Below are 13,090 nucleotides of genomic sequence, written 5' to 3' on the forward strand. Positions count from 1 at the left end.
TGCTTTGGCCACAAATACAAGTATAGGACTAACAACATGATTTGGGTATGAGCTAACAGAATAGGAACTTTTAAAGTGAGACTTCCACTGGACACTTACTTTGAGATGGGACAGTGTGGCATTCAGTGCCAGACGGGATGGCCGGTAGCCTAGAGGTTAGTGTGATGGGTCAGTAACTGAAAGGTTGCTAGTTCAAATCCCCAAGCTGCCAAGGTAAAAATATGTTGTTCTGCCCCTGAACAAGGCACTGTTCAGGTCCTGAGCTACAGGCAGTTAGATTTGTGTATGTCATTTTAGGCGAAAATGTAAAAAAAGGTTCCGATGGTTAAGCACATGACCAAATGAATGACCCCCTGGTGGGATAATAAAGTTCATCTGAATCTGACGAAAAACATAAATGTCTTTGCAAATGATGGTGCATAAAAAAGTAGTTTCAAATGTAAACCGAGATGACTGCATTGAAATATAAACAATAGCCTATAAGCCTATTTGAATCATATTGAAATACATTTAATGTTCAATCAATTGAGTTATATTTTTCTACTTGTCTGTAATTTGATCCCAATATATTTCATGATGTGTAGTCTTATGTGTGTAATGATGTGCCAAATCAGTGATTTAGTGAATTTGTATTGGGTAAGCATTAGAATAATCCGCCTCAACATTTGCAGCCATAGGTGGTAATATCTCTCTAGGGGCTGATCTGTCATCAGTATTGTGAAATAATTATACTGTTAAGGTAAGATTTGAATGGATAAAGCTGATCCTAGAGCATCTCCTCCCTTGTCTGCTGGGCGGATGATTTAAGGGCTTGTTTCTCAGAGCAGGTAAATATATTCCTGATATAGGGGATAGAGGTCTCTAGCTTGGATGTCTTTAAGCACCAGTCAAGGAACAGAAAAATGCTAGGCAGAGCATGCCTAGAATTTGTGGTTGAGTAGTACCAGAGCACAATTGGAGCGGGAGAGAAGGCAGACACTATTTTTTTAATCTGCTCAAATTACGCTCTGCTCCTCGCTCCACACTCGACCACATACATGCTCTGGCATTAAAAAGCAGCCCTGCTTTAGGCTATCAAAGAACTGTCAATGAATAATAATATCAATGGGTGGAATCAGTGGATGAATGGTTGCAGCAACCATTACACAGTCTGACAAGCTGTATAACAAATTAGGCTTAATTAGACAAAATAACAATTAAGTAATTAAAACGAGACAAGAAATCTTAGCGTGACTTAGCATCTCATTCAAATTAGATAATTCCAAGAGTCAAGTTATTTATTTTTTGCCTTGGGCTTCATGGCTTCCGCACATCAACATCAGGCACAGAATGATTATGCGGTGACATATCCGCCTCTGGACGTACAGTATGCAACATTTCTAAATGTTCATGCAATGCTTATGAATGTGGTGCCTATGATAACCCACACTGCTTTTTACTGTTTAAAACCTGTTGGGGCTACAGGTTAGCAATGAACCCTGAGACGGGATTGCTAGCAAGGCTGGAAATTCAAAACATCAAAAATCTAATAATTTCAATTTCTCAAACAATCAACTATTTTACACAATTTAAAAGATAAACATCTCCTTAATCTAACCACATTGTTCGATTTTCAAAGAGGCTTTACGGCAAAAGCATAAAGTTAGATTATGTTAGGACAGTACATAGCCACAAAAGTACAAACATCCATTTTCAATTCAAGGTCAGGCGTCACCAAAAGCAGAAACCAGCTAAAATTATGCACTAACCTTTGACAATCTCCATCAGATGACACTCCTAGGACATTATGTTATACAATACATGCATTTTTTGTTCCATCAAGTTCATATTTATATCCAAAAACAGCATTTTACAGTAGCGGTGAAATTCAGATTTTTTTCTTCTCTGAAATGCTTCCGGTGAACAACGTTACAAATTACAAAATTACTATTCGAAAACATTGGTAAATTATAATATTGTCATTCAAATATTCATAGTTTAACATTTCGTAAATGCTACTGCATTGCCAGATTTCAAAATAACTTTACTGGGAAATCACAATTTGCAATAAACCGGGTGCTGTGCTAAGAACAATAGGCTAGCACCATCTTGTAACCATGTAATATCAAAATTACTATTGTCAATAATCCCTTACCTTTGATTATCTTCATCCATTGGCACTTCCAGGAATCCCATGTCCACAACAAATGTGGTTTCTTTCAACAAAGTTCATAATTGATGTCCAAATAACTCCAAGTTGTTAGCGCTTCGGTAGGCTACTAAAAAGTAGCGCGGGGGGAGTCACGGCGAAAAGTAAAAAAAATAATCTATTTACGTTTGTTCAAACATGTCAAACGTTGTTTAGCATCAATCTTTAGAGCCATTTTTAACGTGAAACATCACTAATGTTTCAACCCGACCTCTCCTGTGTCTTGAAAAACGTATTTGAAAAATGTATCGCATCACATGATTGCGCAGGTGCAGCCAATAATGAAGTGACGACATCCCAGGGAGGTCAACTTCCCTTCCTTGTCATCCGGTCTCTGTTGATCATAGACGCTTCAAACAACTTTATAAAGATCGCTGACATCTAGTGGAAGCCGTAGGAGTTGCGAAATGAATCCTTTCTCACTGTGGTATCTATTAAACAATGATTAAAAAAAATAGTACAGCCATAAAATTATTTTTTTCTCTCAGGTTTTCTCAGGTTTTTGCCTGCCATATGAGTTTTGTTATACTTACAGACACCATTCAAACAGTTTTAGAAAATTCAGAGTGTTTTCTATCCAAATCTGGTAATAATATGCATATCCTAGCTTCTGAGTTGGTGTAGGTGGCAGTTAAAAATGGGCACATATTTTTTTCAAAATTCTCAATACTGCCCCCTAGCGCCAACAGGTTGTTAACCTGTGGTGACAAGTGATCTCTGAGCGGACTAGGTACAAAATCTGTCAATGTGCCCTTGAGCAAGGTACTTAACCCTAATTGCTCCTGTATGTCGCTCTGGATAAGAGCATCTGCTAAATTACAAAAATGTTAATCTGGTAATAATATGCATATCCTAGCTTCTGAGTTGGTGTAGGTGGCAGTTAAAAATGGGCACATATTTTTTTCAAAATTCTCAATACTGCCCCCTAGCGCCAACAGGTTGTTAACCTGTGGTGACAAGTGATCTCTGAGCGGACTAGGTACAAAATCTGTCAATGTGCCCTTGAGCAAGGTACTTAACCCTAATTGCTCCTGTATGTCGCTCTGGATAAGAGCATCTGCTAAATTACAAAAATGTTAATGTAAAAACTATACAGTTACATGTACATACAGGGTTAGGGAGTAACATAAAAAAAAAGAACTGTAATTTGTTATGTTACCAGCTAAAATATTGTAATAAGATTACAGATACCTTAAAAAAACTAGATTAATTCTAGGATTACTTAAAAAATATATAATTTTGGACCCATTTATGTTTTCTCAATGACTTTAAAATCAGCATTGAAAAAAGGCACAAGTTTAAGTTTGTTCTGCCTAAGCGAGTGTAACCACAAGTCAGAGACCAGGGTTAAGGAGTAATGGATTACATGTAAAAAAAAAAATGTTTTACTGTAATCCGTTACGTTACCAGCAAAAATATTGTAATCAGATTACCTTTACTTTTGAAAAAGTAGATAATTACTCCTAGGATTGCTTTAGAATTTAGAAGGCATGTTTGCAGACAAAAAAAGGTCCATTAAACAATTGCCTGTTTTTTTTAATTACCTTTCATATTAACGTCAGTCATTATCCAAAAAAGTGTTACTTTGATCTTCCCAACCGGAGCAACATACACGGTCAAAAAATAAACAGGTATGGCGTGCCAACAGAGTGCATTTTTTGGATGGCGTGTCAAATCACCATTTGTTTTCACAAAAGAAATGGGCAGAAATGTAACCGCTCAATGCAAACTGTTGGCCCACGGTAAAGCTGCTGTCAACATCCAGAGACTCGAATTCGAAGCTGAAGAAACACTTGCTGGTAAGGATGACAATTTGGTCTCCCGAGTGGCGCAGCAGTCTAAGGCACTGCATCTCAGTGCAAGAGGCGTCACTACAGTCCCTGGTTTGAATCCAGGCTCTATCACATCCAGCCATGTTTTGGAGTCCCAAAGGGCGGTGCACAATTGGTCCAGCGTTGTCTGGGGTAGGCCGTCATTGTAAATAAGAATTTGTTCTTAACTGAGTTTTGTAGTTAAATAAAGGTTAAATAAAAAAATAATAACAATTTGCAGGTGTGGCTTGCTTAGCTAGCTAGTCTCTAGAGACAGACAGGTTGTCTTCAGAATGTTACCAATGTTCCAACATAGGTTGGAGATTCCAGACAGTACTAGCTAGCTAGCATGTTTATTTTGCTAATTTGCTTGCCTACACTATGTGTTATGCTGCTCACTTACGGTTGCTCTGTCAGTTGCTAGCTACTGCAGTTAGCATGATATCACAGCAAGAATGCTAATTTGTTGACAATTTCACTAATTAAATATATTTTAACTAAGATAAATTAGTTGTAGATAGTTGGGTGAGATTCACTGGGCTACATAACCTAGCTATCTAGCTAAATCAAAACTAAAAAATATACTTTTGAAAGCTAGTTGCATTCTGTAACCCAACATAACAAGATAATCACTGTCAGGGTTGTTGCTAACTTAGTTAGCTAGCTAGCTATGGTTTCAAAGTAACATGCTACCCAAATCAATAAAGCCACACTGGAGTTTTCCTGTTGTTCAATAGTTTTTTTCAACCCAAATAAATGCCTGTATTATTCAATCATAACTCAAATTATTATAATATTATAATAGTTTTTTTGTTTGTTTTATATTTGAGTATTTCTAGATAAACAAAATAAACCAGAATAGACATCATTGCATCCACAGCTTTGTCCATGTGTGAGTGGTTACATGTTCTAACCCCAACCCTGTGTTAATAAGACAGGGGCAGGCCACAGAAAGTGAAACATATGTTTCAAAAGGGTGGAGAAAAGTTGGGTAAATCTACAATCCTTAATTATAACAATAAAAAGGTGCTCACTCCAGTGTTATTTTACTTGTAGTGTTATAGTTAAGTAATTACATTTTGTTTTTTCAGAAGATGCATAGCAATCAGTGGAAGACCCTGAGCAGGAAAAGGCAGCCAGATGACATGAAGGAGTGCAGAGAAGCACAGCCATCTACAGATGGCCAAAAAAGGACATATTGTACACCATTGAAACAAGTAAAACTAAAACCAGGAGGACAACGCACCTCACAAAGTCGGGTTACTCACCTGGTATTTGATTTAATCATATAGGATGTGCAACCCTTTTCGCTAGTAGAGATGCCTTCTTTCCGCAAGCTAGTAGAAGGAATCAGTGGTGGGAGAAAGGTCATGTGTAGAAAGACTTTGATGCAATGAATTGAAAGGGAATTTGAGTCCTCTCTCCACCAAACTCCAGAGCATAAAGTCAGTCTGCAGACATCTGGTCTGCCCATAACCGTTGCTTATTCGGCATGACATCAAATCAAATTTTATTTCTCACATGTGCCGAATACAACAGGTGTAGTAGACCTTACAGTGAAATGCTTACTTACAAGCCCTGAACCAACCATGCAGTTTTAATAAAAAAAAATCAAAATACAAGTAACAAATAATTAAAGAGCAGCAGTAAAATACCAATAGCGAGACAATATACAGGGGGTACCGGTACAGAGTCAATATGCGGGGGCACATTTTAAGAATTATAGATACAGAACTCCTCTATGCACTCGATATGTCCGATTTTAAAATAGCTTTTTGGTGAAAGCACATTTTGCAATATTCTAAGTACATAGCCCGGCATCACAGGGCTAGCTATTTAGACACCCGGCAAGTTTAGCACTCACCAATATCAGATTTACTATTATAAAAGTTTGATTACCTTTTGTTGTCTTCGTCAGAATGTACTCCCAGGACTGCTACTTCAATAACAAATGTTGGTTTGGTCCAAAATAATCCATCGTTATATCCAAATTGCGGCGTTTTGTTCGTGCGTTCCAGACACTATCTGAAAGGGTAAATAAGGGTCGCGCGCATGGCGCAATTCGTGACAAAAAAAATCTAAATATTCCATTACCGTACTTCGAAGCATGTCAACCGCTGTTTAAAATCCATTTTTATGCCATTTTTCTCGTAAAAAAGCGATAATATTCTGACCGGGAATGTCCATTTAGCTAAACAGAGGAAAGTAAACAAAGCTTTCGGTCGACGCGGGCACGAGCCTGAGTCTCACAGTACTGTAACCAGCCACTACCCAAACGCGCTACTTTTTTTCAGCCAGAGCCTGCAAAGCCACGATTCAGCTTTTTACCGCCTTCTGAGACCCTATAGCAGCCGTAGGAAGTGTCACGGGACAGCTAAGATCCTCACTCTTCAATAAACAGAGACAAGAAGAACGACACCTTGTCAGACAGGCCACTTCCTGCATGAAATGTTCTCAGGTTTTTGCCTGCCATATGAGTTCTGTTATACTCACAGACACCATTCAAACAGTTTTAGAAACTTTGGAGTGTTTTCTATCCAAAGCCAATAATTACATGCATATTCTAGTTACTGGGCAGGAGTAGTAACCAGATTAAATCGGGTACGTTTTTTATCCAGCCGTGAAAATACTGCCCCCTAGCCATAACAGGTTAATATCACCTTCCAATGGAATCGCCGCCTCTGGATGTACATTTTCTTGTTTTCTTGTTTGCTTATGGCCCTACACAGCTCATTGAATGCTGTCTTAGTGCCAGCATTGGCTGCCGTCTGATTTTGAAGATGCATGGAATATTATCCATATCCTGATTCAGCCACAACTCCGAGAAACATAGGATATTAGTTCTTCAGGTCCCATTGATAAGATAGTCTTGAAGGAAGCTCCAAACAGTTCAATGGCAGTCTAAATGCTGGCCGACATGATCTAATCAATGGGCCACAGCGCCAGAGGTAGGCCTACACAGTAGCGTTGTATAGTGCTTGCCTTAACTAGAGTTACAGACATGCTAACCTAGCCCAACCATTGCCTTGCTACTTTTCCAAGGGCACTTATATTTGTTTTTATTCTAACAAGTCCCAGAACCATTATCACACAGCAGCACCTCATTAGCTTCCATAACATTTAAATGGCTTGTCATTTAGTCTATGTTGGCCTTTGACAAGTCTGTCTCAGGTATCGCTGTTAAACGATCTAAAAAGAGCACACTTAAATCGGATCGATTCATAAGTGAGCATAAAGCGGAGGGTCTCTAATTACAGCAAAAGGGTGTGAAAGGCTTTGACAGCAAGAGCCCAGTTGTGAATTGGAGCTGTAATTTATCACCCTTGCTTGCTTACTGATGTGATACTGGAAGTTGCTCAATGTCAGAACCTAATTTTCACCATGTTATGTCCATGCTTTGCATGAGTACACAGGAAGGTACAGTATGTTGTCTCTCTGGAAATCTTTACAGATGTATGTACATGCTGTTTTAAAATGACCCTTGATATTCTGACTCTGAAGACGTTATTGCCTCAGATATACACAGACACATCTAAGGCACCTGATATTCACTTTTAGATCACAGTGCATTCAGAAAGTATTCAGACGTTTTCCACATTTTGCTACATTACAGCCTTATTCTAGGTTTAGATGAGCAACCACTGTACAGAAAATAAATCACTTACTTTGATAGGAATGCACACGTCAAAGTTAATATTTGAAAGGAAAACAACAATGAAGGCAATTCTTTGACCAGCCCAAAAATATGCCAGGGTGGAAAAGTTTGTGCAAGACTGCGCAAATGTCTGCATACTAGATCTGCAGAAATACTGGGGAATTGCTTTGGCTCTCGCCAAAGAAAGGAAGTTTGTCCGGCTCAGTAAAGCCTCAAACATAAATTGTCCTCAACAGTGGAATGGGCTACTTCTATGTGAATGAATGAGGAGGGAGAACACACCTCAATTCAAACTGTTAGAAAATAAAATGTAGAAAATTATTTGAATTTGACAAGTTGAAACAGCCTGTAGATAATCGGTTTGAGGGCAGCGCAGGTTAACTGTTGCATAGCAATCACATTTTGGAACAGTGAGTGCATTCTGACGTCACACCATTAGAGATATTAGGAACTCACATATGAAAAGGTCAATCCAGAGATTCTTTTTTTGTTTTTAATGAACCCATCCACCACCCTCCGTCTTCCGAGGAAACATATATTTTCTGCTACATACTGTATACATACATTTTCCATATACATTTTATATACATATTTTATATACATGGTACTTTTATATACAGAAATCACATAACAATAATACATTGCCAAACATAAACTCTTTAATCCCACCCCTCAGCCACTCTCGGCCCACCCCATGTACAGTATCACCATAGATCACCCTTGTTTGGTTTCGAGGGTGGTCTATGATTGCAGAGATTCTTAGCTTTGCCTCCATTCGGCAGTCTCATCCAGAGCATCATGGCATTTGTAGCTCTTTATGATAGCCAAATTAGCAGCTAATTAGCATTTCATTTTGGGGGTAAATACAGGCAAATATATTGATAAAAGTCAACTTGTCCAAGAGATTTACATGGTTATCAAAACAACACGCCAGGGTAAGCCTACACGCAAACACAGCCCTTATTTTAAGTGTTTTTAAAAGATGTCAACATTTTTACTTGAAGACAGACTTAATGTGCACTGGAACTTGTCAAGTTAAAATAAAGTGTTAATTGCTATTGTAGAAACTTTTAAAAGTGTGAATATGGTTTTGTTTAGTGCAAGTTTTGTATGTGCCATATTCAACAGTGTGTCTGCTAAATGTGGTGGGAAGGAGCATACTGTCAGATAAAAAAAAAAAAATTCACAATTGTTTTTCTCAGTGGAAGTTCTCAGTGGTAAAGTGTCCAGGGATATTTAGTCATGTCCGCTCCATCTCTGTCTCTGTCTGTCTTTGTCTTTGTCTTTGTCTGCAGGTTTGCTCCTGTCAGTGAGCTGGCCCCAGTAGGCAGACCGGTTGGCAGCATCCTGGCATCCGCCATCAACCAGACCGTCTTCTACTCCATCGTGGGAGGAAACGAAGGTGGTAAGTGCAGACATTACCCCCTAGTGCCATAGATTTAAGAAACACTCACCAAAATAGGACAACGTCACATTTCTGTCTATTCAATTATTGCAATAACATACAATCTATTGAATAATGTACAATCCATTCTACAAAAATTGGATGCACTTTACTTGTGTTAAAAATAACTATATTTTACTAGGCCTACTTAGCCTTTCAATGTCTGAGTGCTGAGAAGGCCTGAAAAGCACAATTGCATCCAGGGAAATCAAGAGTGGAGACGTGCAAATGGTTAGCTCCAGTCTAAACGTCAAAGGAGGGAGATACAAAGGAGAAATGAGCGGCTGCCAATTATGAAGGCTAGTGATTTCTACTCTCCTGAAGTAGCAGCCATGAAGAGTGCTTCTCGGGGAAGGGAGAACAGGTGGCTGAGACCACAGTGGAAGTTTTCTTTTATCAGTCTATTTCCATATCTGTGAAGTCAATGTGCAATAGTCTTTATCAATGTGTGATGCACAGTCTACTCCTGATTAATGCATTGACTTGGGAATGTCCCAAATGCGTGCTTTAAACTTGAGCATCTGGAACTAATTAAATGTAACTCTTAAACAGAGTGTGCACTTACAGTATCAGCAGCTGGGTACAAAACGTTTAAAAAAAACAAGAGGTTATAATTGTTGTGGTTGGCCTTTGGCACACAAACAGACAAAATATTTTATTTTTTACCTCTCAGATGTTAAGTCCCCTATAAGGGGGGCTTTGAGTGGTCCTGGACTTATCCAACTGACATTTTGGTGTACAAAGCGCTCTGTGAACTTCATAGAGTCCTGTGCCTTATTGTGCCAAAAAACCCAATCGGTCTGCTCTCCGTTACCACTCTGTCAGTGGAGCTGACTTGAACTGTTAGGTTTCAGACCCCACATTTGCATAGAGAGTGAAGTGTCACATTTTCTGACCTACCCAGAAAAATAGTACATTTGCTCTTCCTCTGAGTGATAGAGCCCAGCCTGGTAAACAGGTGTCAGTCTAGCAAATCCAACAGTTGTGGTTTCATCTCACTGTGATATTCTCAGCCGGATTTAAGTCTCTCAACATGAAAAAATACTACAGAATTTCATATAATTGAAACAAGACCACTTTATTTTGGTCACAGAATAATAAAATCACTTTGTGCTTGAAATCAAATAAAATAAAATGTTATTAGTCACATGCGCCGAATACAACAGGTGTAGACCTTACTTTTACCCATCTACCAATAGGTGCCAATACTATTTGGATTTTTCGTCTGCCTGTTGTGACTGCCTTTGAGCCATTGGATTACTGAACAAAACGCGCCAACAAAACTGAGGTTTTTGGATATAAAGAGGGACTTTATCGAACAAAACAAACATTTATTGTGAAACTGGGAGTCTTGTGAGTGCAACCATATGAAGATCATCAAAAGTAAGTGATTCATTTTATCGCTATTTCTGACTTTTGTAACTCCAATACTTGGCTGGTAACTGTTTGTAATGTTTTGTGTGCTGGGCACTGTCCTCAGATAATCGCATGGCATGCTTTCGCGGTAGAGCCTTTTTGAAATCTGACACCACGGTTGGATTAACAAGAAGTTAATCATTAAGCCGATGTATAACTCTTGTATGTTTTATGAATTTCTGTTTTTGAATTTAGCGCTCTGCAATTTCACCGGATGTTGGCCAGGTGGGACGGTAGCGTCCCACATACCCATAAGATGTTAAACACTATTATTGGACACAGAGTGAGTCCATATATTGACCACATGTTTACTAATATTGTAGAACTTTGTTCTAAAGCTGTGTCTGTACCCATTGGATGCAGTGATCACAATATAGTGGCCTTATCTAGGAAAGCCAAAGTTCCAAAAACTGGTCCTAAAATATTGTATAAAAGATCATGAAAATATTTTGCTGTGACTCTCATGTGGATGATGTTAAAAATATTTGTTGGTCTGATGTGATTAATAATGAGCATCCAGACGCTGCGCTTGATGAATTTATGAAATTGCATCTTCCAATCATTGATAAACATGCACCTGTTAAGGCTCCATGGATTGATGAGGAATTGAAAAACTGTGTCTTTGAAAGAGATGGGCAAAACGAGTGGCTAATAAGTCTGGCTGCACATCAGACTGGCTGATTTACTGCAAATTGAGAAATTATGTTACTAAACTCATTAAAAAGAATTAGAAACTTTATTATGAAGCTTAGATCAATGATATAAAGAATGATGGGAAAAATACTTTAAAAAACTTTACTTCAAATGAAATTATGGGCAGAAAGACATTCAACTCCATGTTTCAGCGAATCAGATGGCTTATTCATCGCAAAACCATTTGATTTTGCCAATTATTTGAATGATTACATCATTGGTAAAGTGGGCAAACTTATGCAGGAAATGCCAACAATGAACAGTGAGCCATTGTACTCATGTATAATTTTTTTTAAATGAAAGATAAGTATTGCAAGTTTGAATTTTGTAAAGTTAGTTTGGGAGAGATGGAAAAATTATTGTTATTGATCAATAATGACAAACCTATTGGCATTGACAACATAGATGGAAAGCTACTGATGATGGTAGCTGACTTTTTAGCCACTCCTATCTGTCATATCTTTAATCTGAGTTTAGAGTAAAGTCTTTGTCCTCAGGCCTGGATGAAAGCCAAAGTCATTCCACTTGTCACGCTCTGACCTAAGAGAACTGTTTTTTTCTCTGTTTAGTTAGGTCAGGGTGTGATAGCATTCTATGTTTTGGCCGGGTATGGTTTCCAATCAGAGGCAGCTGTCCATCGTTGTCTCTGATTGGAAGCCATACTTAGGCAGCCTTTTTCCACCTGGTTTGTGTGGGTAGCTGTTTTCTGTTTTGTTAGTATAACCTGACAGAACTGTTGGCTGTCGTTTTGTTTTCTTTGTTTAAGTGTTTTCATTAAAAGTAAAGATGAGCACTCAACACGCTGCGCTTTGGTCCCCTTTATACGACGCATGTTACACCACTACACAAGGCTGGTAAAGCAGCCTTTACTGGTTCTAACAGCAATGATGGGAGAGGTCTATCAGTAATAAAGAGATGCTCTGCTTTTTTCTGAAGGCTCTAGTTTTATCTTATCTTGATTATTGTCCAGTCATATGGTCAAGTGTTGCAAAGAAAGCCCTAGTTAAGCTGCAGCTAGCCCAGAATTTGCTCTTCATTGTAGTCAGAGGGCTAATATTAATACTATGCATGCCAGTCTCTCTTGGCTAAGAGTTGAGGAAAGACTGCATCACTGCTTGTTTTTATAAGAAACATGAATGTGTTACAAATGCAACATTTTTGCATAGTCAACTTACACACAGCACTGACCCAAAACACTTGCCCCACCAGACATGTCACCAGGGGACATTTCACAGTCCCCAGGTCCAGAACAAATTCAAGGAAGCATACAGTATTATACAGAGACATGAGTGCAACTTCCTTCCATCTTATATAGCGCAATGAAACAGCAAACCTGGTTTCAAAAAAACTAATAAAGCGGCACAACGCCTCTCCCCCATGTGACCTACTTGTTGTGTGTATCTACTGACAAGTATGTGTAACTGACAGAAATGTATTTTTAAATGTATGTAAAAAGTATTTTGTCTAATTCATTTTTTATTATATGTCAGATCTCAGTAAGACTAGATGTCGCCATTGGCGTCGGCTAATGGGGATCCTAATAAATCAAATCAAAACCATGCAACTTATTATGTGACTTGTACAGCACATTTTTACTCTTGAATGTACACTGAACAAAAATATAAAATGCAACATGCAACAATTTCAAAGATTTTTGTGGATGACAGTTTATATAAGGAAATCAGTCAGTTGAAATAAAGTCATTAGGCCCTAACCTACGGATTTCACATGACTGGGAATACAGATATGCATCTGTTGGTCACAGATACCTTAAAAAAAGTAGGGGTGTGATCAGAAAACCATTTAGTATCTGGTCTGACCACCATTTGCCTCATGCAGAGCGACACATCTCCTTCGCATAGATCAGGCTTTTGATTGTGGCC

General features: G+C 38.5%; 1 protein-coding gene across 1 annotated transcript in view; it reads left to right on the plus strand.

Annotated features, from left to right (window-relative positions):
• LOC106607182 (protocadherin-15) overlaps positions 1–13,090 on the plus strand; it is a 371,077-nt gene that overhangs the window by 273,378 nt on the left and 84,609 nt on the right. The window contains exon 24 of the mRNA XM_045720950.1: positions 8,950–9,059. Within this exon, the coding sequence (XP_045576906.1) occupies positions 8,950–9,059 (110 nt within the window). The remainder of the gene's footprint in view (positions 1–8,949; positions 9,060–13,090) is intronic.

This window comes from Salmo salar, chromosome ssa01, assembly GCF_905237065.1.
Source record: "Salmo salar chromosome ssa01, Ssal_v3.1, whole genome shotgun sequence".
NCBI lineage: Eukaryota > Metazoa > Chordata > Actinopteri > Salmoniformes > Salmonidae > Salmo > Salmo salar.